Source organism: Conger conger, chromosome 13, assembly GCF_963514075.1.
Source record: "Conger conger chromosome 13, fConCon1.1, whole genome shotgun sequence".
Taxonomy (NCBI): domain Eukaryota; kingdom Metazoa; phylum Chordata; class Actinopteri; order Anguilliformes; family Congridae; genus Conger; species Conger conger.
Genome location: NC_083772.1, coordinates 43,282,451 through 43,309,973, shown reverse-complemented (window position 1 = coordinate 43,309,973; position 27,523 = coordinate 43,282,451). Strand labels below are relative to the sequence as shown.

The following is a 27,523-nucleotide window of genomic DNA, read 5'->3' as shown; positions in this document are numbered from 1 at the left end:
CACTTATTTAATTAGCATGGTTCAAATTTATAAAGGGCAGGGAACAAGTCTCTAAAAATCCCCTTTAATACTGGCCTTTCAGGAACCACAGACTGATTTCTACATACCCAGTGTCAACAAAACATGAACGTTAAATTTTACTTTACATATCCCCTTCTCTGCAGTTATTATAAGATTGAAATTGAATAAGTTTACTGTCCCTGGGTCTTACACTAATGCCAGTTGACCACAGTGGAAACATGCTGGTTGTGGAACATGCATCTGATTTTGATCATACGTTTGTCTTCCTGTGGTTCTCCATTCACTCTCTGCATGTAGCCCTTAGTGCATGAAAGCAGGGTCACAGCTTCACTAACACTCATTCTTTATTAGACATTCTTTTCCAAGGCCTGAGTGACCCATATTTATTCAGGCCTTTGGCTGGTTGAACTGATACTATTTTGGGTGACATGCCTTCAGAGTACACAGGGGACCAAAATTACGAGGGTACATTACAAGGAAGGGCTAGCCTGGAAAATAAAGAGTGAACACATCCGATACAAGATTAATGTTCCAGTGTCTTCATCCATCAACCATAAGCCCAGTATCATAGTGCACTAGTTAGTTAGTTGGAAGTACCTGAATATGACTTAAAAGTGCACAAAGGCTGTTCTCTGATATACAGTTTAGTAGACAAGAAGCAGTTCACCATATCACTGTACTTTGAAACACATGTAATACGATTATTTGGCTTTGGTTTGAAGGGGGAGTAAATACATCTAGTAAATAAATGCAGCCCAAAGTACTCCATGACCTAAAATAAAAGTTAAAAGCCCTTTCTGTGTTAGGGCTGCTCTCTTCGTGGAGTGCTTCAGCAGTGGGATTAGGACGAGAGACTGAGGATTAGGATTTCAGACCTGAATTCAGATGAAATGGTGCAATTAGGCACACATGCTTTCGATGTACTTTCAATCTTTCAATCTGATGCAGTACAGGAATGCTGGGATATCCTGTGCATCGACCACATGTCCTTTGACAAGCTCTGTCCCCGTCCCTTTCCTTCACTACCCTGTTAGCATTCCTGTCTCTTTAATGACATAGGCCCTAGCCTGCGGCTAACACAGGCTTACAGTGCAAGCAGGCACAGTACAAGCAATGTGCCCAGAAGCTTTTTCAATAATTAATAGTACCCCATGGGTGTGAAAGTGGAGAGGGCCATCAAGCGCATTAATATCAGGCCAGACAGATTTGATGAGCTTGATTAATGAAAAGGGCAGTACGACTGTCTCGTTATTTCTCTTTATGTACCTAGATGAAAGCATACTACATGTGTAAATGTCTTCTTTCAAATTCAGGTCATGCATCAATTAAATTTAAAGTGCACTCAGTGTAATACTGAATTAATTTAATGGGGAATAAAGATGTATGCTTGTCATAATGTTTAGATAAAGAAATATACTGCCGTTTAAACATTTATTTTTCCATGTAGTTAGTCAACAATGTCTATCAGTCTGGTAATTTTAGGTTGAAAAGCATGTGGCTCTAACCCACTGTAAACTTCCTTCCTGGAGGATATAAAGGATTTGGTAGGTCCCATAATCCTTTGCATCAGCAATAAGTACATAATCCCAGTAATAGGCATAAACACTTGATTTGCAAGGGATTCATTGTTTCATTTTACTTAAAATGAGCTGGTGGATATGTGGTGCCAATGGATTTAATTGGCAGGGAAATGTTTTGATAGTGTATCCTCTTTATTTTGCTTTCTGCCAAGCTGAGGAATTTCCTAGCCCTATATCAGTCAGCTTCAATTTATCTGATTTATTGAGAAATGCTGTGTAAAATTAGTGCGGGTAGTATTTCATGTATCCACACTCGTTGTTTACTACTGCGAATTCCTAGCATGTGAGTGTGTGTGTGTGTGTGTGTACGTGTGAAATTGAGTACGCCTGTGTGTAGAATTTTACTGTATTTTCTCCTAGTCTAGGAGCCATCAGCCTATGTTAGGCTCCCGGGCTACATACTAAAACACTGAAAGTTCATGGGAAACGAACAGTAAGATTCAGAAGGCTTACCCGCGCTCTCACATGTCCCATAAGGCACTTGTTGGAAATCAGCAAATCCGTCATCCCAGGACGGCTGTTCCCCTGCCTGTATGAAGAGCCCAAAGTCATCGTCCCCTTCCTGCTCCACATCAGGGAACCTCTCTCCACTGGCCACCATGCCACCCTCCCAGTCCTGCCGCTGCGGATCACCCAGCAGTGCCCCATCCCGCCGCCCCTCCAGGGATGAAAGGGCTGTTGCCATGGCTCCTGGGGGGGCCGGATTAGGCGGCGCATGAGCGTCGGTGGCAGCAGAGCCCAGGCCTCGTGAGAGGGAATTATCCGGCTGCAAGATCGGGTCCCTGATCTTGGCCCCCGCTTCAGGCCCGTCCCAGCCCCTGTGGTGCCCCCCACCCCAGACATCTGAAAGCCCAGACCCCCCCGTTCCACTCACCCCAGCCCTGGTCTCGCTGGAAAACTCCACGTATTCGGGAGGGTGACCGTTCGTGGTGGTCCAGACCCCTTCCTCATTCTCTGTGTCATCCAGGGGCCTGGCTTCATGACCCACCACCTCGCCTCGACCGCCCTCAGAGAGTGTGGACTGCCTCAGCTGCTCTGGGGTGTCCTCAGCCTCAGCAGAGGAACCAGGGTCCCCGTCAGAGCCGGCGGCAAGGTGTGCCCATTGGACTGTGGAACTGGCCAGTCCATCGTCTTCACAGCTGCCACTCTGTGGATTCTTGGTCCCAACGTCTCCACATGGCAACCTCCCCCTCACCCCCTCGGTGCACTGCAGATTGTCCCCTGCCAAATTGCTTTCGTTGTCCTTATCAGGAGGACTTCCTGTTTCCTTCAGTGCTTCGGCATCTACTGCGAGGTTTGCCTCTGAAGCTCCAGGGACCTGGCTTTTACTGCCAGCGCCCAGGCAGGGCCAGTTGTCCTCCGGCAGGTCCTGAAAGTGACCAGACTTCTGTGAGGATGATTTGGGCTGCAGCCCATCCTGCATTCCTGCACTGATGGGCCCTTCCTGGTGCGTGGGGCTGCAGCCTGTTTCCGCGTTGGTGGGGTCTGGATCCAGGCGAAAGACAGCGGAGCCCGACATGGGCGAGGTCATCTCCTCTTCTTCCACACTGCCATTTGAACAGACACTATCTTCTACCCTCCTCCCGAGGCCGATTGCTGATCTGCCCCGCTCCTCACTACATTGTGTGCAGGTCTTGGCGGTCCTGGATGCCTCTGCATCTCGGCTTTCCTGTTTGCTTGTCTGCATATCCTGTGCCGAGGACTGGGAAGCAAGCTTGGATCTGCTTTCCTGGCTTGCCCCCGGAGCTGGGAACTCCCTGTCACCACTGTCCCAGGGGACTCGTTCCTTGACGGAGAAAGCCACCTCGCAGGATGTCCGCCATTTTCTGACGGGCCTTGGCTTGTCCTTCCCCTCCCTTTGTTTGTTAGCCTTTCTGCTATCGCGAGGCTTGTCAGAGGAAGCGGCTTCCCCCAGCCCGTGTGCTGCTGGGGCAGGGGTGAGCTTGGCGAAAAGCCGGGGCGGGGGGGCCCTGTGTCTCCCGGCGGTGCAGAGGTAGCTCTGCCCCTTCGCCTGAAGCAGGAAGCACTGCGTCTGCGTCTGCCCGCCCCTCTCCGAGGCCGTCAGCGTCGCCACGGTCACCAGGGCTCCGAGGGTGCCTTGCCTGCTCCCACGACATCTGTTCCAGGAGCCGGTGTCAAGCTGGAGTCCCAGGCCCACGCCGGGTCCCCCCGGGGCCAGCCGGCCCGCCTGCGGCCGCCCCTCTCCTGCCGCATGCTTCTCCGTGGCGTCGGGCTTCTTCAGGAAAGGCGCTGGGTTCGCCGGGGGCAAAGCGGCCCTCCTCCGGCTCCTGGCACACACACTGCTCATCGCCCACGCCCTGAAGCCCCTGACAGGGGCCCGCCGGGTGATGTCCCCCAGCTCTGGGAAAGAGCCCATCTCCAGTATCTTGGCGAATGGCAGGACGCCCCTTTCCCGCTCCTGGAGGACCTCCCTGCTCTCGCAAGCTCTCTCCAGGCAGGAGTAGTTGTTGTTGTTGTTTTCCTGGAGCATTGCAGTGGCGTCTATGGGCTCAGCACAGCGAAGAGACGACATTAGTCCCACGTCCAGCCCAACGCACAGGCCATGCTCTCTATGGTCCAAAACAGATAAAAGATTGATACAAAACAGAAAGGTAACCACGTCCTCACCAACCACTTCCCGTTTTTAGTGTGATACTTCCTTGTAGATTTGACCTCAGGCCATGGGTCATCACTGCCATACAGTAAGGGTTATGCCACTGCCATTTACCTGGAAACAGTGTAAATGAAGGGGATAGTTTAACTGCTTGAGAGTTGTTCTTCTCACGGGGGAGTTCTTTTAGCCTGTGTAAAACATCTTTGTGACAGTGTATCTGTAAAAAGTTGGATACAAGTCAAATTAAATCAAATCATTCAGAGAGATTCATATTAATAATTATATTATAATCAGTTTTACAATTAAAATGAATTTGCAATAGTTGCACTAGTTGTTCAACATTGTCTAGGACCAAAAATGTAATTTCTCTGAAAACTATAGACCAATACATTGAATATAAACTAAATGATCACGATCATATAACATTTATAATGTGACCTCACTGAAGTGGGCAGGAGGCAGTATAGGGACATAGCATTTCAGCCTGTTATTTGCTCAGATGACAAAAATACAAATGCATGATACAGCATGTCTTATTATGATGTATATGGAGGTATGACGTATTAATGCAACAAAATAAAGAAAAAAGTTTTTTATATACTGTTTAATTATTTTTATTTTTTTTATAATTTTGAGACTGTCCAAAATTACTTTCACAGGTATGGTAATTTGGAACATAAAAAAGTACTTTGCACAAAGAAAAATAATATAGCATGACTGAAATTTGTAAATAAATGTCACTCTAATCGTGTGTGTAATATGCTTTTTACCAGAGCCAGAGCAATGGCAGTGCTGAACACAAGCCAGCCAGGTTCGCAATCTAAAATTCCAACTCACTCTAAAATGTTACTAGAAGGATAAGAGGCAGAATGATGCGGGAGAGGTGATTGATTTTGAAATAGTTTTTCAGTGAATGTGATTATGTGGAATGTGTTGAAATGTGATGCTCTACACAATTTACTACTTTTTCTGAAATGATTTTTGATGTTATGTTTGTGCGTGTGTGTGTGTGTGTGTGTGTGTGTGTTATTAGAATTACCCCATTGCAAGGAATGGGACAATTTAAGAATGATCTGCATTTATATTTTCTTTCTGATTTGCTGAGTATGGGTCTATTGCAGGGGTCAGCAACCCAGGTCCTTGAGAGCCGCAGGGTGTGCTGGCTTTCGTTGTTACTTGGCATTAATTGATCAATGAAAGCCGTTGATTACACAGTTAACTCACCTCACCTGGTTTCTTGGGTCTGAATCCGTTGCTTATTTTAAGGTGGAGACGAAAGCCAGCACACCCTGCGGCTCTCCAGGATCAGGGTTGCCGACCCCTGGTCTACTGGCTCTCAGTGCAGTGTTATCGGTATCTTATTAAGACTCAGAAACTGAAAAAGTGAAAGAGTACAAAATGGGTCCAAATCTATGTACACTCAGTGAGCACTTTTAGGTATTTAACTTTTTTAGACTTCTATTGCTGTAGCCCATCCACTTAAGAGTTATGAAGCATTGTGTGTTCAGAGATGATCTTCTGCATACCACTGTTGTAATGTGTGGTTATTTGCATTACTGTCACCTTCCTGTCAGCTTTGACCAGTCTGGCCATTCTCCTCTGACCTCTCATTAACAATGCGTTTCTGTCTGCAGAACTGCTGCCTACTGGATTTTTGTTTCTTTTCTACACTATTCTTTGCAAACTCTAGAGACTAGTGTGTGAGAAATCCCAGGGGATCAGCATTTTCTGAGATAATCAAACCACCCTGTCTGCCACCAACAATCCAATCACGGTCAAAGTCACTTAGATCACATTTTTTCCCCATTCTGATGGTTGATGTGATGCAAAAGAGCATCTCTGAACACACAACTCATCATAAGTCTAAGTGGATAGGCTACAGCAGTACAAAAACTAAGTCTAATAGATACCTAATAAAGTGCTCATTGAGTATATATATATATATATATATATATATATATATATATATATATATATATATATATATATATATATGGATAATCAAAACATGGCAGATTGTAAGGCGTGGTGCTTAACTTATTCATGAACTCGTTAAAATACAAATAAGACTTCTTCAATCTGACCCAGAATTGTTAAATTGAGTTACTCGTTTTGGAAGCCAAAAGCAGACTGAAATTGTAACCGCACTATCGAACCTTGTGTAGGCCAAGCTGCATAGATATTTACCGAAATACACGGAGACGGATTCCGTCTGTTATTAGAGCATACACCAGCAATTTGGTTTATGATAGTGAGGATGGCCAAAATAATGGCGATGATCGGAAATAATTTATCATCATGAGGTTCAATTATGATACCTTGTTATGTGTTTTGCAAATAAATCGTTGACGTGAGGGTAAATCTACGGTACGAACAGCAGCATCGATTTATTACGGAATTTACCGCCTATACAGTATATAGCTAGCCGTATTTTACATTTCAAAGGACAATACACTACGTGTTACACACATGCATTCTCCGTTCCTTTCTGTTAGACCCGCAGTATGCTCCTCGGGCATACAAAATGTGCTACGCATCAAAAAATCATGTTCTTTATTTAAAAACTGGCATCAATGTGGATTCATTTTCCCACTTACCTGAACAAATTCTCCGGCAGAAAAAAATGAACAATTTTATATTTTTATGGACCGTTTTTCTTTAACCTTGCTTAAATTCTCCTTTCCTTCCTTCCATGCTCGTCTCATTTTGTTGACCACTGATGAACACAATGACTTCCTGATCCCCATACGGCATGCGGTAGACGGAATCCTAAATGTTTTTTGTTCGAATAGTACTGAATGCTCTCATGATATTAAGATGTGGTCATTGAGCTGTCGTATTCCCCCGTTCTCTCTGCCTCCGCGTTTGGAAAGACCTCCAAAGCCGTGAGAAGACGCATAACTGCTGCAATCGTGTGCGTGTGTTCAACAGCCGGGATATAGGCTGCCTATTTAACTTTCATCCCACACACTCATCATTAGGCAACTGCACGAGTGAGCACATTACGTTGGAATATAGCCTACTATACAAATCGTTAGCGTTATGTTGGTGAATTTATATTTAATTGGCATTGCTTATTTTGAATCAATGAGAAACGCGCATTCGTCTATGGATACAGGCCTATTCATGTTACCGAAAGCTGCTCTTGATGATTATTTTTGAGAATATAGGTAAATCCTTTAAGGAAGCGATTGAATACACCTAATCAGAAACAGCTGAGAAGCCGACTGTCCAATTACTTCTGGTCCCCTAAAAGGTGGGACTATGTATGAAAAGGGATGTAATTCCTCCACGGATCACCGATATTGATATAAATACGCTCAGATTAATGCTGACAGTCTGCACTTTAACCTCATGTTCATTGCTTCATTTCAAATCCAATGGAGCAGAAATTGTACCACTGTCCAAATATTTCTGGATTGCACTATATATATATATATATATATATATATATATATATATATATATATATATATATATATATGAGAGAGAGAGATGTGAGAGGTGCTGTTATAGCCCATTCACTCAGTGTTTGATGTCTTGTGTGTTCAGAGATGCCATTCCTCTTTCACCTCTCTTATTAACAAGACATTTTCAGCCACAGAACTGCCACTATGCAATAAAGTGGATATTGAGTGTATATTTAGTATGTGGTGTCCAGATCACATATAAAAATGTTTGAAGTCCTCTGCAACATGTGTGAGTGTAGTTTCATGAATTAGTGCTTTGTTGGCCATGAGATGAGAATGAAGGATTTCTCGGCTACAGAGGAACCAAAATCAAGTTTAATTTAGTTTGTTTTGAGAAGAGTGTTATGCACCTGTGACTTTGTTTCCCTCTGCTGGAAGCGCTGTGCCTCTCTCCTACCTATGGCTCTGCATACTCAGCGAAACCCTGGGAATAAGCATATCAGCCTGGGATCCTGAGAATTATTTCTTTCTTTTTCTAGTTTTGAGCGGCCAGTGCAGTATGTTTGCTTTGACTAGAAAAGCATGCATAAGTAATCAAATTGGTCTCCAGCTGAAAAAAATATTTCAAAGGGTTTAATCAAAGAAAGGACACAATGCATTAAGAATATTAAGTTTTATTACTTTGCATTCTTTTTTAAATGTTATTTCAAAATGCCACTTAAATTACACATTGCTTCAAAAATGGCCTTCCATAAAAAGCCAGTACACAAAAACACTTTGAGACGCATGCTACTGAGCACAAAAGCATTTGTAATTATCTTTCTATACATATAGATACTGTTAAACTGTGTTCCTGAACTGCATGGAATCCGTTCCCACACAGTGGATCATACTATTTACTAGGTCAATGCATATGTTCAGTTTCGGTGTCAGTGTTCAACAAGGTTAAGAGACTTTGCCAACTGGTAGATGAAACAGGATTACAGATAGACTATTCATACTATGTTTATCATGCAGCCCCCATGTGAAAAAGGAAAAAGGCAGCTTGCTGCCACGATGTTGGTACTAAAAACTGCATTTCAGCAAACCGAGTGCAACCTTTCTTTTTAAGTTGATCCTGCAGCCCCAAACGTGCCCTAAAAGACTCATGAAATCTTTTATATTTGGCAAATTAGGCTTTCATATCGGACATTAAAAAGGCACACTACTGTATTTAAGCATTTTTAAACTGTAGAGAAAAGACCTGTTGCATTTGTACAATAACAAATATGTTCCAAGACTCACTGTGTCCAAGATGGCTTATTATAGATTGAATAAATTCCAAAAGAAATCACACCAGGGATAGCACAGTACAAAGCCTTGAAGCAGCATGAAAACTTAAGTTCACCTTATGATGTACTCACATGGAACCTCAAAAGGACTACTAAAATAAAACAGAATTTAAGTAAAGAGAAAGCAAACAAGAAATCAAAATCTTATCAAAATTACATGATAATACTCAAATCATTATCTAGTTTCAGAGTAATGGTCATAAAGACCCAACTATTTATAGGTCTTTATGGATTTGCCTAGTATATTAAAGCACACCCCACTATTGGTTAATGCCACAACATAACACTCATTCAAAACTCACCTAATCTTACCACATAATCACTTCATTTGTGTTTGGAGTTTTATTCTGCTTATTTATATTTACAATTTAATTTATAAATCATGTCAAATTCCTGTTTTCAAAAAGCACATACAGCAAAAATCAGTGGCAGACCTATTAGCTGTGTGTGTGTGTGTGCATACACGAATGTATACATGAACATGTGTGTGTGTGTGTGTCCCAGCTGTACAGGTGTTCTTTTGGGGGGGTTTTGTTGTAAGATTGACATTGGTACAAGCGAGTAAAAGGCACGAAAACAATACAAATTAAAATAGAAAAAAAAAACATGAGGAAAAAGAACAAAATAAAGTGGTCGCTTATTTATTATTTTTTTCAGAAAACGAGAGCATGTTGTTGCTCATCTCTCAATATTTTCTTTTTAGAAATGCCAACGTGAAGGTGAACTTTCAGCTTGGCCAGTCCCAGGCTCCTTTTTTGTGTGTTTGGACGATTTTGTTAGCGCCATCACAGTGCCCTTATTGGATGTGGGGCCAGCCTGTTCTTCAGAGGTGTAGGGGGAGGAGAACCCCACACTGGGCAACTGTACCCTGATTCCGGTGGAGGCCTCACCTTCTCCGGAGCACTGCAGGGAGGATTTGCTCCCCTGGGGTGAGCTTTTCTGTGTGATATGCAGGATTCCTGTGGACTGGGGGCTCAAGCTGACCTTGGGGACCTTAAATTGAAGCGACTTCTCCCTGCTATCAGTCTCCCTTTTGCTTCTCTCGCCAACGTCAGTGCGGTCTGCCTCTGCCTGTCCCTTTAGTCTCCCAGGAACAAAGCCGATGGAGATCTTGGGCAGGGCTGACTCTGAACCCTCTCCTTCTGTGAACATTTCCTTCCTGGCCTTGGAGGACACCATGTGACCTGGTTCCTCTTCCTCCCCTTTCCCTGCCTTTTTCTTGAACCCAGGTAAAGTAATTGTGGATGATTCCTCCTTTTTGACTAGCTTCATGTTCAGCTCAGTGTCGTCTTCTGCCCCGCTGTTTCTGGAGTACGGGGACGTGAACTCAATCTTGGGCAGCTTGAGCTTCCCAAATTTGGCTCTGTCTTCCTTGGATCCATTGTGGAATGCAATATCTTTCTCACCATTGACACTGGGCACTGATCCTTGATTGGGTCCAACAGTCACATCAAAAGAGCCACTCTTTCCTGAAGAGAAGCTTACTTTTGGCATTTTCAATTTGATTCCTTTTGACGTCCCATCCTCATCTAAATCTTCCTCTCCATTTATTCCTGTTCCTCTGTCCTTTGATTTTTCAAAGCTTGGCATTTTGATCTTTGGCATTCTCACTTTATCTTCTGGAAAGCTTGCAGATATATCAGACTCATCTGTGTTTGGGTTTACCAAAACAAATACTGCTTTCTTCACTTTTGGCATTTTAGGACCTTCATAATCATTGCCAGTTTCAGTGACTTTTATTTTAGCAGCAGGTCCTTTGATTTTTGTATCTGGTGCTTTGATATTCACTGTTGTCTCAGGTCCTGTGATGGAAGGCAGAGCAACCCCAAACTTTGGTATTTTTATTTTATTTTTATTGTCGATATCTCCTTCTGTATCTTCATCTTCAACTTGCGAGGACCTAATGTCAAAGTCTAAAATTTTTGGGGCCATAATTTCTAATTTCGGAAATGAAATTCCATCCTCTGAATCAGAATTAGGGGCTATCAATTCAGTTGAGCCTGATTTATCTTTGAACCCCACAGTTGGCAAGGAGATTTTGGGCATTTGAAGCTTAATCCGTTCCTTATCCTCCAGGGGACCCAGGTTAATATCTGTACCTTTCATGTCAGTCTCTCCATGTCCTTTTAGCTTAGGACCTGAGATTTCCAAATCAGGCATTTTGAATTTTCCACTTATTTCTGGGCCGTGCATTTCAGCTTTAGGCGTAGAAAACCCCACATCTGGAAGATTAATTTGTGGCATTTGGAATTTAGCTTCCCCACCATCCTTATCAAAATCTACTTTGGGCTTTTTTATTTTGAGTCTCCTCCCTGTCTCTTCATCCTCCTTCGCCGGTTTCTTCGCATCCAATCCTGCGTCTCCTGCAACCTTCATTTTTGGCATTCCAATTTTAAACTTTGTACCTTTAATCTTTGGACCTTTCATTTTATCTTGGCTGGAAGAATTATCCATGTCTAAGTCAGGCAGCTCAATCTTTTTCTTTTGTTTTCCTCCATCAGCTTTTGGTAAGCTTATGTCTAACTCCAGATCACCTTTTGGAACTTTTATGTCTATTGATGGAATTTTTATGCCTTGATGTTCTGCTTTCCCTTTTGGTAAGTCAATGTTGAGTTCACCCAATCCATCAGTATCAAGTTTTCCTTTTGGAACTGATATGTCCACCTTTGGCATTTTAATTTTAGGCATTGTAAATTTGCCTCCCTCTCCCTCAACTTCCATGTTTGAAACATCACCATGTCCAGATAGTCTTTTTGGGACGGAGATATCTACTTCCGGCAATTTAATTTGTGGCATCTTAAATTTGCCACCATCTGCCTCAATGCCAATGTTTGGAACATCAATATCTCCTGACTGTCTTTTTGGAACTGAAATATCTACCTCTGGCATTTTAATTTTTGGCATCCTAAATTTCCCTCCATCTCCCTCACCTTCAATTTTTGGAACATCAATAATTCCAGACTGTCTTTTTGGAACTGATATATCTATCTCTGGAATTTTCATTTTTGGCATTTTAAATGTGCCTCCACCTCTCTCAGTGTCAAGTCCTGGAACATCGATATCTCCAGCTTGTCCTTTGGGAAGGGCTACATCAAGATCAATTTTTGGGACTGATATGCCAATCGAGGGCATTTTGGGGATTTTTAGATGACCTTCATAAGCTTTAATATCAGCTTCAGATACATCTACTTCGGCTTTTGGAAGTAAAACCTCACCCTCAGGTAGCTTTGTTGTTGGCAGGGAAATCTCAACAGATGGCATTTTGACCTTCCCTTTGATGTCCATTTCTGCATCAGGTGCACAAATATCGAGGTCACCTTCCTTATTTCCAGATTTAAGCATAGAGAACTTTGGCATTTTGATGGTGACATCTGGAACTTGATGTTTAGCTTCAGCTTCGGGGATACTAATTATGGCTTCTCCCTCTTTTTTTGATATTCCAAAACCTGGAATTTTAATTTTAGGCATCTTAACCCGACCTTTTACCTTCCCATCAGACCCAATTTCAAGCGATGGTTCTCTGACTTCACTTTCTAGTCGTGGAGGGCTAATTCTAATGTCTGCTTTGGGACCTTGACCTTCTATTTCAAAGTCACCTCTCTTGGATTTACCTCCAAATTTGGGAAGAGAAAATTTTGGCATTTTTAGAGAGACATCTGGAACTTCAAAACTTGCTCCAGAAGAGGGCCTGCTGCCTTCAGCCTTTAGCAATTCAATCTCTTCCCTGTCATCACCTTTAGATTTAGGCAATCCAAAGTCCAGGTTAACTTTGGGGGCGGTTATGTCAACTGATGGAAGTTTAACGTTGGGCATTTTGAAGTTTCCACCAGCTCCATCAATGTCAACATTAGGCCCTTCTATTCTGACCTTCCCTTTGTGAGGACCCTTTAAATCCAAGTCTGGACTTTCAATGTCAAGTTCTGGAGACCTGAGGCGAATATCTTTTTCATGGCCAAATTTGGGAAGTTTTGGCATGTTAATTTCAACGGTTGGACCTTTTGGACTCCAATCACTTCCATGGACACCAAGGTCTGCATCAGTATCTGTATCTGGTGACTTGATTTTGGGAAGAGAAATATCTAATGAAGGCATTTGAAATTTGCCTCCTTTACCAACAGAGCCTTCAACATCAATTCCCGCTTCTGGCATTTTTCCTTTTGGAAGGGAAATATCAAATTTGGGCATGTGCATCTTGCCACCTTTAATGTCAGGTCCCTCCAGATCAATGTCTACATCTGGTGATTTTATTTTGGGAAGAGAAATATCAAATGAAGGCATTTGAAATTTGCCTCCCTTTCCACCACGGCCTTCAACATCAATTCCTGCTTCTGGCATTTTTCCTTTTGGAAGGGAAATGTCAATTTTGGGCATGTGCATCTTAGGACCTTTGATGTCAGGTCCCTGCAGATCAATGTCAACATCTGGTGACTTAATTTTGGGAAGAGACATGTCAAACGTAGGCATTTGAAATTTCCCTCCTTTGCCACCAAGGCCTTCAACATCAATTCCTGCTTCTGGCATTTTTCCTTTTGGAAGGGAAATGTCAATTTTGGGCATGTGCATCTTAGGACCTTTGATGTCAGGTCCCTCGACATCAATGTCTACATCTGGTGACTTTATTTTGGGAAGAGAAATATTGAATGTGGGCATTTGAAATTTGCCACCTTTACCACTCAGGCCTTCAACATCAATTCCTGCTTCTGGCATTTTTCCTTTTGGAAGGGAAATATCAAATTTGGGCATGTGCATCTTGCCACCTTTTATGTCAGGTCCCTCCAGATCAATGTCTACATCTGGTGATTTTATTTTGGGGAGAGAAATATCAAATGAAGGCATTTGAAATTTGCCTCCCTTTCCACCACGGCCTTCAACATCAATTCCTGCTTCTGGCATTTTTCCTTTTGGAAGGGAAATGTCAATTTTGGGCATGTGCATCTTAGGACCTTTGATGTCAGGTCCCTGCAGATCAATGTCTACATCTGGTGACTTAATTTTGGGAAGAGACATGTCAAACGTAGGCATTTGAAATTTCCCTCCTTTGCCACCAAGGCCTTCAACATCAATTCCTGCTTCTGGCATTTTTCCTTTTGGAAGGGAAATGTCAATTTTGGGCATGTGCATCTTGCCACCTTTGATGTCAGGTCCCTCCAAGCCAATGTCAACATCTGGTGACTTCATTTTGGGAAGAGAAATGTCAAACGTAGGCATTTGAAATTTCCCTCCTTTGCCACCAAAGCCTTCAACATCTATTCCTGCTTCTGGCATTTTTCCTTTTGGAAGTGAAATGTCAATTTTGGGCATGTGCATCTTAGGACCTTTGATGTCAGGTCCCTCGACATCAATGTCTACATCTGGTGACTTTATTTTGGGAAGAGAAATATCGAATGTAGGCATTTGAAATTTGCCACCTTTACCACTCAGGCCTTCAACATCAATTCCTGCTTCTGGCATTTTTCCTTTTGGAAGGGAAATATCAAATTTGGGCATGTGCATCTTGCCACCTTTTATGTCAGGTCCCTCCAGATCAATGTCTACATCTGGTGATTTTATTTTGGGGAGAGAAATATCAAATGAAGGCATTTGAAATTTGCCTCCCTTTCCACCACGGCCTTCAACATCAATTCCTGCTTCTGGCATTTTTCCTTTTGGAAGGGAAATGTCAATTTTGGGCATGTGCATCTTAGGACCTTTGATGTCAGGTCCCTGCAGATCAATGTCAACATCTGGTGACTTCATTTTGGGAAGAGACATGTCAAACGTAGGCATTTGAAATTTCCCTCCTTTGCCACCAAGGCCTTCAACATCAATTCCTGCTTCTGGCATTTTTCCTTTCGGAAGGGAAATGTCAATTTTGGGCATGTGCATCTTAGGACCTTTGATGTCAGGTCCCTGCAGATCAATGTCTACATCTGGTGACTTGATTTTGGGAAGAGACATGTCAAACGTGGGCATTTTAAATTTCCCTCCTTTGCCACCAGGGCCTTCAACATCAATTCCTGCTTCTGGAATTTTTCCTTTTGGAAGTGAAATATCAAATTTGGGCATGTGCATCTTGCCACCTTTGATGTCAGGTCCCTCGACATCAATGTCTACATCAGGTGACTTCATTTTGGGAAGAGAAATGTCAAACGTAGGCATTTGAAATTTGCCACCTTTGCCACCAGGGCCTTCAACATCAATTCCTGCTTCTGGAATTTTTCCTTTCGGAAGGGAAATGTCAAATTTGGGCATGTGCATCTTTGGACCTTTGATGTCAGGTCCCTTCAGATCAATGTCTACATCTGGTGATTTTATTTTGGGGAGAGAAATATCTAATGAAGGCATTTGAAATTTGCCTCCTTTTGCACCATGACCCTCAACATCGATTTCAGCTTCTGGCATTTTTCCTTTTGGAAGTGAAATATCAAATTTGGGCATGTGCATCTTGCCACCTTTTATGTCAGGTCCCTCCAGATCAATGTCTACATCTGGTGATTTTATTTTGGGGAGAGAAATATCAAATGAAGGCATTTGAAATTTGCCTCCCTTTCCACCACGGCCTTCAACATCAATTCCTGCTTCTGGCATTTTTCCTTTCGGAAGGGAAATGTCAAATTTGGGCATGTGCATCTTTGGACCTTTGATGTCAGGTCCCTTCAGATCAATGTCTACATCTGGTGACTTGATTTTTGGGAGAGAAATATCAAATGTAGGCATTTGAAATTTGCCTGCTTTGCCGCCAAGGCCTTCAACATCAATTCCTGCTTCTGGCATTTTTCCTTTTGGAAGGGAAATATCAATTTTTGGCATGTGCATCTTGCCACCTTTGATGTCAGGTCCCTCTGCATGAATGTCTACATCAGGTGACTTGATTTTGGGAAGCGAAATATCGAATGAAGGCATTTGAAATTTTCCTCCCTTTCCACCACGGCCTTCAACATCAATTCCTGCTTCTGGAATTTTTCCTTTTGGAAGTGAAATGTCAAATTTGGGCATGTGCATCTTGCCACCTTTAATGTCAGGTCCCTCCAGATCAATGTCTACATCTGGTGATTTTATTTTGGGGAGAGAAATATCTAATGAAGGCATTTGAAATTTGCCTCCCTTTCCACCACGGCCTTCAACATCAATTCCTGCTTCTGGCATTTTTCCTTTTGGAAGGGAAATGTCAATTTTGGGCATGTGCATCTTAGGACCTTTGATGTCAGGTCCCTGCAGATCAATGTCAACATCTGGTGACTTAATTTTGGGAAGAGACATGTCAAACGTAGGCATTTGAAATTTTCCTCCTTTGCCACCAAGGCCTTCAACATCAATTCCTGCTTCTGGCATTTTTCCTTTTGGAAGTGAAATGTCAATTTTGGGCATATGCATCTTAGGACCTTTGATGTCAGGTCCCTCGACATCAATGTCTACATCTGGTGACTTTATTTTGGGAAGAGAAATATTGAATGTGGGCATTTGAAATTTGCCACCCTTTCCACCATGGCCTTCAACATCAATTCCTGCTTCTGGCATTTTTCCTTTTGGAAGGGAAATATCAAATTTGGGCATGTGCATCTTGCCACCTTTAATGTCAGGTCCCTCCAGATCAATGTCTACATCTGGTGATTTTATTTTGGGGAGAGAAATGTCTAATGAAGGCATTTGAAATTTGCCTCCCTTTCCACCATGGCCTTCAACATCAATTCCTGCTTCTGGCATTTTTCCTTTTGGAAGGGAAATGTCAAATTTGGGCATGTGCATCTTAGGACCTTTGATGTCAGGTCCCTGCAGATCAATGTCAACATCTGGTGACTTAATTTTGGGAAGAGACATGTCAAACGTAGGCATTTGAAATTTCCCTCCTTTGCCACCAAGGCCTTCAACATCAATTCCTGCTTCTGGCATTTTTCCTTTTGGAAGGGAAATGTCAATTTTGGGCATGTGCATCTTAGGACCTTTGATGTCAGGTCCCTCGACATCAATGTCTACATCTGGTGACTTTATTTTGGGAAGAGAAATATCGAATGTGGGCATTTGAAATTTGCCACCTTTACCACTCAGGCCTTCAACATCAATTCCTGCTTCTGGCATTTTTCCTTTTGGAAGGGAAATATCAAATTTGGGCATGTGCATCTTGCCACCTTTTATGTCAGGTCCCTCCAGATCAATGTCTACATCTGGTGATTTTATTTTGGGGAGAGAAATATCAAATGAAGGCATTTGAAATTTGCCTCCCTTTCCACCACGGCCTTCAACATCAATTCCTGCTTCTGGTATTTTTCCTTTTGGAAGGGAAATGTCAATTTTGGGCATGTGCATCTTAGGACCTTTGATGTCAGGTCCCTGCAGATCAATGTCTACATCTGGTGACTTCATTTTGGGAAGAGACATGTCAAACGTAGGCATTTTAAATTTCCCTCCTTTGCCACCAGGGCCTTCCACATCAATTCCTGCTTCTGGCATTTTTCCTTTCGGAAGGGAAATATCAAATTTGGGCATGTGCATCTTGCCACCTTTGATGTCAGGTCCCTCGACATCAATGTCTACATCAGGTGACTTCATTTTGGGAAGAGAAATGTCAAACGTAGGCATTTGAAATTTGCCACCTTTGCCACTTAGGCCTTCAACATCAATTCCTGCTTCTGGCATTTTTCCTTTTGGAAGTGAAATGTCAATTTTGGGCATATGCATCTTAGGACCTTTGATGTCAGGTCCCTCGACATCAATGTCTACATCTGGTGACTTTATTTTGGGAAGAGAAATATTGAATGTGGGCATTTGAAATTTGCCTCCCTTTCCACCATGGCCTTCAACATCAATTCCTGCTTCTGGCATTTTTCCTTTTGGAAGGGAAATATCAAATTTGGGCATGTGCATCTTGCCACCTTTAATGTCAGGTCCCTCCAGATCAATATCTACATCTGGTGATTTTATTTTGGGGAGAGAAATATCTAATGAAGGCATTTGAAATTTGCCTCCCTTTCCACCACGGCCTTCAACATCAATTCCTGCTTCTGGCATTTTTCCTTTTGGAAGGGAAATGTCAATTTTGGGCATGTGCATCTTAGGACCTTTGATGTCAGGTCCCTGCAGATCAATGTCAACATCTGGTGACTTAATTTTGGGAAGAGACATGTCAAACGTAGGCATTTGAAATTTTCCTCCTTTGCCACCAAGGCCTTCAACATCAATTCCTGCTTCTGGCATTTTTCCTTTTGGAAGTGAAATGTCAATTTTGGGCATATGCATCTTAGGACCTTTGATGTCAGGTCCCTCGACATCAATGTCTACATCTGGTGACTTTATTTTGGGAAGAGAAATATTGAATGTGGGCATTTGAAATTTGCCACCCTTTCCACCATGGCCTTCAACATCAATTCCTGCTTCTGGCATTTTTCCTTTTGGAAGGGAAATATCAAATTTGGGCATGTGCATCTTGCCACCTTTAATGTCAGGTCCCTCCAGATCAATGTCTACATCTGGTGATTTTATTTTGGGGAGAGAAATGTCTAATGAAGGCATTTGAAATTTGCCTCCCTTTCCACCATGGCCTTCAACATCAATTCCTGCTTCTGGCATTTTTCCTTTTGGAAGGGAAATGTCAAATTTGGGCATGTGCATCTTAGGACCTTTGATGTCAGGTCCCTGCAGATCAATGTCAACATCTGGTGACTTAATTTTGGGAAGAGACATGTCAAACGTAGGCATTTGAAATTTCCCTCCTTTGCCACCAAGGCCTTCAACATCAATTCCTGCTTCTGGCATTTTTCCTTTTGGAAGGGAAATGTCAATTTTGGGCATGTGCATCTTAGGACCTTTGATGTCAGGTCCCTCGACATCAATGTCTACATCTGGTGACTTTATTTTGGGAAGAGAAATATCGAATGTGGGCATTTGAAATTTGCCACCTTTACCACTCAGGCCTTCAACATCAATTCCTGCTTCTGGCATTTTTCCTTTTGGAAGGGAAATATCAAATTTGGGCATGTGCATCTTGCCACCTTTTATGTCAGGTCCCTCCAGATCAATGTCTACATCTGGTGATTTTATTTTGGGGAGAGAAATATCAAATGAAGGCATTTGAAATTTGCCTCCCTTTCCACCACGGCCTTCAACATCAATTCCTGCTTCTGGTATTTTTCCTTTTGGAAGGGAAATGTCAATTTTGGGCATGTGCATCTTAGGACCTTTGATGTCAGGTCCCTGCAGATCAATGTCTACATCTGGTGACTTCATTTTGGGAAGAGACATGTCAAACGTAGGCATTTTAAATTTCCCTCCTTTGCCACCAGGGCCTTCCACATCAATTCCTGCTTCTGGCATTTTTCCTTTCGGAAGGGAAATATCAAATTTGGGCATGTGCATCTTGCCACCTTTGATGTCAGGTCCCTCGACATCAATGTCTACATCAGGTGACTTCATTTTGGGAAGAGAAATGTCAAACGTAGGCATTTGAAATTTGCCACCTTTGCCACTTAGGCCTTCAACATCAATTCCTGCTTCTGGCATTTTTCCTTTTGGAAGTGAAATGTCAATTTTGGGCATATGCATCTTAGGACCTTTGATGTCAGGTCCCTCGACATCAATGTCTACATCTGGTGACTTTATTTTGGGAAGAGAAATATTGAATGTGGGCATTTGAAATTTGCCTCCCTTTCCACCATGGCCTTCAACATCAATTCCTGCTTCTGGCATTTTTCCTTTTGGAAGGGAAATATCAAATTTGGGCATGTGCATCTTGCCACCTTTAATGTCAGGTCCCTCCAGATCAATATCTACATCTGGTGATTTTATTTTGGGGAGAGAAATGTCTAATGAAGGCATTTGAAATTTGCCTCCCTTTCCACCATGGCCTTCAACATCAATTCCTGCTTCTGGCATTTTTCCTTTTGGAAGGGAAATATCAAATTTGGGCATGTGCATCTTGCCACCTTTAATGTCAGGTCCCTCCAGATCAATGTCTACATCTGGTGATTTTATTTTGGGGAGAGAAATGTCTAATGAAGGCATTTGAAATTTGCCTCCCTTTCCACCATGGCCTTCAACATCAATTCCTGCTTCTGGCATTTTTCCTTTTGGAAGGGAAATGTCAAATTTGGGCATGTGCATCTTAGGACCTTTGATGTCAGGTCCCTGCAGATCAATGTCAACATCTGGTGACTTAATTTTGGGAAGAGACATGTCAAACGTAGGCATTTGAAATTTCCCTCCTTTGCCACCAAGGCCTTCAACATCAATTCCTGCTTCTGGCATTTTTCCTTTCGGAAGGGAAATGTCAATTTTGGGCATGTGCATCTTAGGACCTTTGATGTCAGGTCCCTCGACATCAATGTCTACATCTGGTGACTTTATTTTGGGAAGAGAAATATTGAATGTGGGCATTTGAAATTTGCCACCTTTACCACTCAGGCCTTCAACATCAATTCCTGCTTCTGGCATTTTTCCTTTTGGAAGGGAAATATCAAATTTGGGCATGTGCATCTTGCCACCTTTAATGTCAGGTCCCTCCAGATCAATGTCTACATCCGGTGATTTTATTTTGGGGAGAGAAATGTCTAATGAAGGCATTTGAAATTTGCCTCCCTTTCCACCATGGCCTTCAACATCAATTCCTGCTTCTGGCATTTTTCCTTTTGGAAGGGAAATGTCAATTTTGGGCATGTGCATCTTAGGACCTTTGATGTCAGGTCCCTGCAGATCAATGTCTACATCTGGTGACTTCATTTTGGGAAGAGACATGTCAAACGTAGGCATTTTAAATTTCCCTCCTTTGCCACCAGGGCCTTCCACATCAATTCCTGCTTCTGGCATTTTTCCTTTCGGAAGGGAAATATCAAATTTGGGCATGTGCATCTTGCCACCTTTGATGTCAGGTCCCTTGACATCAATGTCTACATCAGGTGACTTCATTTTGGGAAGAGAAATGTCAAATGTAGGCATTTGAAATTTGCCACCTTTGCCACTTAGGCCTTCAACATCAATTCCTGCTTCTGGCATTTTTCCTTTTGGAAGTGAAATGTCAATTTTGGGCATGTGCATCTTAGGACCTTTGATGTCAGGTCCCTCGACATCAATGTCTACATCTGGTGATTTTATTTTGGGAAGAGAAATATCGAATGTGGGCATTTGAAATTTGCCACCTTTACCACTCAGGCCTTCAACATCAATTCCTGCTTCTGGCATTTTTCCTTTTGGAAGTGAAATGTCAATTTTGGGCATGTGCATCTTAGGACCTTTGATGTCAGGTCCCTCGACATCAATATCTACATCAGGTGACTTGATTTTGGGAAGAGAAATATCAAATGTTGGCATTTGAAATTTGCTACCTTTGCCACTTAGGCCTTCAACATCAATTCCTGCTTCTGGCATTTTTCCTTTTGGAAGGGAAATGTCAATTTTGGGCATGTGCATCTTGCCACCTTTGATGTCAGGTCCTTCCACATCAATGTCTACATCTGGTGATTTTATTTTGGGGAGAGAAATATCAAATGAAGGCATTTGAAATTTGCCTCCCTTTCCACCATGACCCTCAATATCGATTTCAGCTTCTGGCATTTTTCCTTTCGGAAGGGAAATGTCAAATTTGGGCATGTGCATCTTAGGACCTTTGATGTCAGGTCCCTCTGCATCAATGTCTACATCAGGTGACTTGATTTTGGGAAGAGAAATATCGAATGTGGGCATTTGAAATTTGCCTCCTTTGCCACCAAGGCCTTCAACATCAATTCCTGCTTCTGGAATTTTTCCTTTTGGAAGGGAAATATCAATTTTGGGCATGTGCATCTTGCCACCTTTGATGTCAGGTCCCTCGACATCAATGTCTACATCAGGTGACTTGATTTTTGGAAGCGAAATATCGAATGTGGGCATTTGAAATTTGCCTCCTTTGCCACCAAGGCCTTCAACATCAATTCCTGCTTCTGGCAGTTTTCCTTTTGGAAGGGAAATATCAATTTTCGGCAGGTGCATCTTCCCTCCCTTGATGTCAGGCCCCTCTGCATCAATGTCTACATCAGGTGACTTGAATTTGGGAAGAGAAATATCGAATGTGGGCATTTGTAATTTGCCTCCTTTACCACTTAGGCCTTCAACATCAATGCCCGCTTCTGGCAGTTTTCCTTTTGGAAGTGAAATATCAATTTTGGGCATGTGCATCTTCCCTCCCTTGATGTCAGGTCCCTGCAGATCAATGTCTACATCTGGTGACTTGATTTTGGGAAGAGAAATGTCTAATGTGGGTGTTTGAAATTTTCCTGCTTTGCCACCAAGGCCTTCAACATCAATTCCTGCTCCGGGCATTTTTCCTTTTGGAAGTGAAACATCAATTTTGGGCTTGTGAATTTTGTCTCCCTTGATGTCTACTTTAGGCCCCTTGATCTCTCCTTTGCCCCTAACTCCCATTTTAGAGTGGGGTAAGCTTATTTCTCCTTTTCCTGCAGGCATCCCTAAAGAAAATTCCACTTCAGGAGGTTTGAAACTCAACCCATCTTTTTCCTTCATGTCCTTATCGTGCAGGTCCGCATCCTTCTTTCCAGAATGAAACCCAAATTCTACTGAAGGTGGCCTAAATTTAGCCTCAGGTGGCTCAATGTTCCCCTCTGGCAGAGTTAAGTCGACTTTGGTTTTCTTTGTCTTAGGAAAGGTGATCCCAAACTTTGGGGCCTTCCCTTTGGCTTTGAGGCTACCACTGCCCTCTGGTAGTGTAAAAGCTGCCTGCCCCTCTGATGTGTCCACACCACTAGTACCCTTCACTCTCATTCTGGGAAACCTAATCTTTCTCTTCTTCTTGCCTGCAGTGATCAATCCTCCTGACAACTCTGACTCAGGAAGTTTCCCCCCTTCCACTGAGGCTTTCCCACCCTTCTTTAGCTTGTTGAATTTGGGGAAGGCAAACTCCACATCCACAGCACTGAGCTCCATCTTTCCTGGGGACCCCTCTGCCTCCAACTCTGCTCCAGCTCTTGCGTTCTTGTTTTCTTTCAGCCTCTTCAATCCAAATCTACCACCTCTCTTTTTCTTCGCCTTGAAGGGCTTGATGCTCTTGACATTCTGCAAGACAAAAGACTCACTTAAGACTCACCCCCCACCAAATTCACTGGTGATCACTTTTTATGTTATGTTTTTATTTATGAATGTATACACTATATTCTGCCACCCACTCCCCCTGCCCCCACTTCAGGAGACCATAATGTTTGGGACATATGAATGGTATGTGAATTAAAGTAATATTTAGCACTTTGTGGCATATCCTCTGAATGCTATGACTTACATTTACATTTTTGTCATTTAGCAGACGCTTTTAATCCAAAGCGATTTACAAGTGCATAGGTTCTTCCACAAGTTAAAGCATCACATCCATAACTAGTAAAATACACATGAAGTGTTGTTCTAAACATATAGTCATCATAAGTGCAATTTTATTTTTTTATTTTTTTATTTTTTTTATTTTTTTGGGGGGCGTTAGACAAGAGGGATAGGGATATCAGAAAGGGGGGCGGGGGAAATCAGGAGGGAGGACTAAGGTACAGTTTGAAAAGGTGTGTTTTTAGTCTGTGTCGAAATAGGGGGAGGGATTCTGCTGTCCTGACAGTGGTAGGCAAGTCATTCCACCACTGGGGAACCAGAACGGAAAACAGGCGTGAACGTGCAGCTCGACCACCAGGTGCTCGTAGAGAGGGAACCATAAGGCGACCACAGCTGGCAGACCGGAGTGGTCTAGCTGGGGAGTAAGGAGTGATTAAGGATTGTATGTAAGGTGGGGCAGTCCCCTTAGCAGCCTGAAATGCCAGCACTAGGGCCTTGAATCGTATGCGTGCGGCAATAGGAAGCCAGTGGAGGCCAATGAGGAGCGGGGTGACATGAGCCGACCTGGGCTGACTGGTGATCAGGCGGGCTGCAGCATTCTGGACCAGCTGGAGGGGCTTGATGGCACAAGCTGGGAGACCGGCTAGGAGGGAGTTGCAGTAATCCAGGCGGGAAATGACTAGGAGCTGGGTGGCTTTCTCCATCAGGAGACGACAGATACGGCGTATATTATATAGAAAGAACCTGCAGGTCCTGGCAGTGGAGGATACTTGTGGAGCCAGGGTGAGGCAGTTATCAAGAGTCACCCCAAGATTCTTTGCCATACGGGAGGAGGAAACAAATTCCTCAACAGTGAGTGAGAGGTCGATTGTCGGAGAGGACTTAGCAGGGATGTAGAGAAGCTCAGTTTTGGCAAGGTTAAGCTTCAGGTGGTGGGAAGTCATCCACGCAGAGCAGAGATCTGTGTGGTGACCTGGGTATCGGGGGGGGAAGGAAATAAAGAGTTGGGTGTCATCAGCGTAAGAGTGGTAAGAAAAGCCATGGGAAGAGATAACAGAACCAAGAGACATGGTGTATAGCGAGAAGAGGAGAGGCCCAAGAACTGAGCCCTGCAGGACTCCAGTTTGTAGGGAGTGAGGGTCAGAGACTGAGCCCCTCCAAGTCACCTGGTAGGAACGACCAGAGAGGTAGGAGGAAAACCAAGCAGGTGCCGACCCTGTGACACCCATCCCAGACAGCGATGAGAGCAGAATCTCATGGTTGACTGTGTCGAAGGCGGCTGACAGGTCGAGGAAGATGAGGACAGAGGAGAGGGATTTGGCTTCAGCAGAGTGGAGTGCCTCAGTGACCGCGAGCAGGGCGGTCTCAGTGGAGTGTGTGAGGTCTTGTGACCCACAGACATCAACAGATGCAATTGAACCCAACTAATTAATTAGAAACACATGTGAAGCCATTTGTCCCAACATGATGGTGCCCTGAAGCAGGGTGACAATGTAAATATGTAATTCCTACATGGTGAAACCAAACAATAGTACCCTTTACTAAAAGCAAATAATTGGCACATGTGAATGTTTTGCTTACAAAACCAAAATAATTATGCAGCTCACTGAATATGTCTGTGTGCGTCTGTATGTATGTGCGCTTGCTTAATCTTTCATCACATTTAATTTTATCTTCAGGGATGTAATGTAATCAATAAACTTTGAACTTGAAATTACCATTTTAGGCATCTTAGCTTTGGGTCCTTTCAGTTCAAGGTTGGCTGTGCCTGGTGGGACAGTGACATCAGCGCCTTCGACTGTTCTCTTCAGAAAGAAGGAAACCTTGTATGGTTCAGCACATTGCAGGATCTTCAGTGCATCCTCATACTTCACGTTGTCAAAGTACACTCTGGCGCTCAGTAACTGATCCCCTGTAACACATCATTACGAAGTGTTCAAGGCTCTACTTTTATGTGTCAGAGCCATGTCACAAACCAATAATAATAAAAACAACTTATTACACTGCTATTTCCCTTTTAAGTAGTGATTGGTGCATGGCCCTGCAACCACATCAGGCCCTACAATGTGTCAGTCTGCCATGCACATTTTCTTGTTTTCTGAACAAAATTAAATTCATCAAGAGAGGCACGTAATACGGCAAGCTATTCCACACATTGACCACTCGCTGTCTGAAAAAATACTTCCTAATGTCTGTACAGAATGTCTCCTTTGCCTATTTCAATTTGTGCCCTGTGCCTCGTTCCGCTAATCGAACTCAACCTGAAGAATCCCCTATAATTCACTTTCTTAATCCCTTTAATTAATTCAAAACCCTCAATCAAATCCCCCCTAAGCCTCCTTTTACTAAGCTTAAAGAGATTAAGCATCAAGTCTATTCTCGTAAGTCTTATCTTTTATACATGGAATCAATCTGGTTGCCCTTCTCTGAACCTTTTCCAGTGCCTCTATGTCCTTCTTACAGTGCGGTCCCCAGAACTGCACACAGTACTCGAAGTGTGGTCTAACAAGACTATTGTATAAGGTGAGTATAACTTCCTTGGATTTACAATCAATACTATAATCAATATTATAATCAATACTCCTGTATTATTGAGGACCTCCTGTTATTCCCTAGCAGTGTTTTTCACAGCTTTTCCATCATTAAAATTCCACTGGGTTCCCTCACACCTTTCTGCAGACTCAGGTGTTTGGCTGCAGGTGAGTCTTTCAGCACATCTTTGACAAAGATGCCTTTCTGCCCTCCTCCTGTCACACTATAGCCACTGGCTCCAGCCTCCGCCTCCGTCTCCACAACAACCTCCACCAGTTCCTGCAAAAGACATGGCTGTTACAAGATGAACACCACCTGACAAACTAGTGGACTGCCATGGGTTGTGAACCAGTGACCAGAAACTATCTCCTAGGACAGGGGAACTGGAAACTTTATGGGTTGTTTGTGCAACTTTGGAAACGGCAAACTATAATTGCAGAAATACACTCGCATACTAGTGAAAATGAAGGTGAAACCCCTGGAGAAAAAAGTATTTCAGCCAAGAAAATGTGATCCACAATAAAATGCATATTTGAGTTGTTGTTTTTTATTGAATAATTGCCAGCATTTCATATATGATTCGCTGTGTGATGGTTCATGGTCCAGGTATCATCTCCGGTCTTACTTGAGATCCGGTGACCTGTGGTGGCGGATCCATGTTGCTTTCGGACGCCTCTCTTAGTTGGTTTCGTTTGAGGCTCAGCACCTGTTTCAGCTCTGCATGCAGCTTCTCCTTCTGCACCTGTCATACAGGTGAGCAGGCGGTACACCTGTTAGCACTGTGAGTACAACAGTGTAAATAACATCTGAAAAACAATTACAAACATGAACTTATGTGTGTATCTCTTTTTTTTCAGTCAGTCGCATTCATTAGCATCACTCATTTGTGCAACCCCCTCCTCTAGAGTGCAAACACGTGCTCTCCTCCAAATGTGATGATGTCATCCACTGCTTCTTAACCATAAACCGTTTAAATATGGACCAAGTGCCTGTTACATCACCCATTGACTATCCACGGGCTCGTGAAAAGCGTTTGACTGGCGGTGTCAATTTGTACATTTGGAGCAAGAGTCTGCGTAGTAGGGAAGCCGAGTGTGGGTCCTCCACTAAGCGTGTGAGATAGAGTGATGTAATCTGTCCCTGATTCATCCATACAGCATTGATGTATTGCCCTAATAACATGATAACTTCAAGAAAATTGGCACATGGGGAGGCATTAAATCATGGATTGCCACTGCATTTTCTTGTAGGAAAAAAAAATTGACTGAAAATTTATTTTTTTACCATAATTGTACCATTGACTTTACACTGAAATTGCGTCTAAATTACTTATATTGGAGCCACAGTGGCGCTAGTGAACACCATCTCTCACGCTCTCTCAGCATGACCAGGAAATGACCATCAAAAAGTAAGCTCGGTTTTGGCCACTTGTTCTTAACACACTGCAGCCCAACAAGTTGATTTTGCCTTCACAGTGCTTCAACAGATACCAGACCATAAGGCTTGTCCATACACTGGAACAGTGCCTTAACAGATACGAGACCATGGTATTAACAAATGTCTTCACCAGCAGCCCCTGTATCTTTATAGCTACGCATTAATGGTTAGTGGTGGTTAAGGTATATGACTGGGACCCGCAAAGCCGGTGGTTCGATCCCCAGTGTAGCCACAATTAGATCCACACAGCCATTGGGCCCTTGAGCAAGGCCCTTAACCCTGCATTGCTCCAGGGGAGGATTGTCTCCTGCTTACTCTAATCAACTGTAA

The 27,523-nt window shown here is 43.1% G+C and overlaps 2 protein-coding genes across 4 annotated transcripts in view; both read right to left on the bottom strand.

The window, feature by feature from the left end:
• Nucleotides 1-7,152, bottom strand: part of si:ch211-14c7.2 (uncharacterized) — a 15,628-nt gene extending 8,476 nt beyond the window's left edge. The window contains exons 1-3 of the mRNA XM_061216576.1: nt 6,813-7,152; nt 5,440-5,590; nt 2,055-4,171 (exon numbers count right to left, since the gene is read on the bottom strand). Of these exons, the coding sequence (XP_061072560.1) occupies nt 2,055-4,134 (2,080 nt within the window). The 5' untranslated portion in view covers nt 4,135-4,171; nt 5,440-5,590; nt 6,813-7,152. The remainder of the gene's footprint in view (nt 1-2,054; nt 4,172-5,439; nt 5,591-6,812) is intronic.
• Nucleotides 7,153-8,282: 1,130 nt separating this feature from the next.
• Nucleotides 8,283-27,523, bottom strand: part of prx (periaxin) — a 34,439-nt gene continuing 15,198 nt past the window's right edge. For 2 of the 3 annotated variants that reach the window (XM_061216632.1, XM_061216631.1), the window contains exons 4-7: nt 26,382-26,498; nt 25,894-26,035; nt 24,943-25,136; nt 8,283-22,969 (exon numbers count right to left, since the gene is read on the bottom strand). In XM_061216632.1, the coding sequence (XP_061072616.1) occupies nt 9,656-22,969; nt 24,943-25,136; nt 25,894-26,035; nt 26,382-26,414 (13,683 nt within the window). In that variant the 5' untranslated portion in view covers nt 26,415-26,498 and the 3' untranslated portion in view covers nt 8,283-9,655. Of the gene's footprint in view, nt 22,970-24,942; nt 25,137-25,893; nt 26,036-26,381; nt 26,536-27,523 lie in introns of all 3 variants that reach the window. The other variant, XM_061216633.1, reaches the window with a different exon arrangement.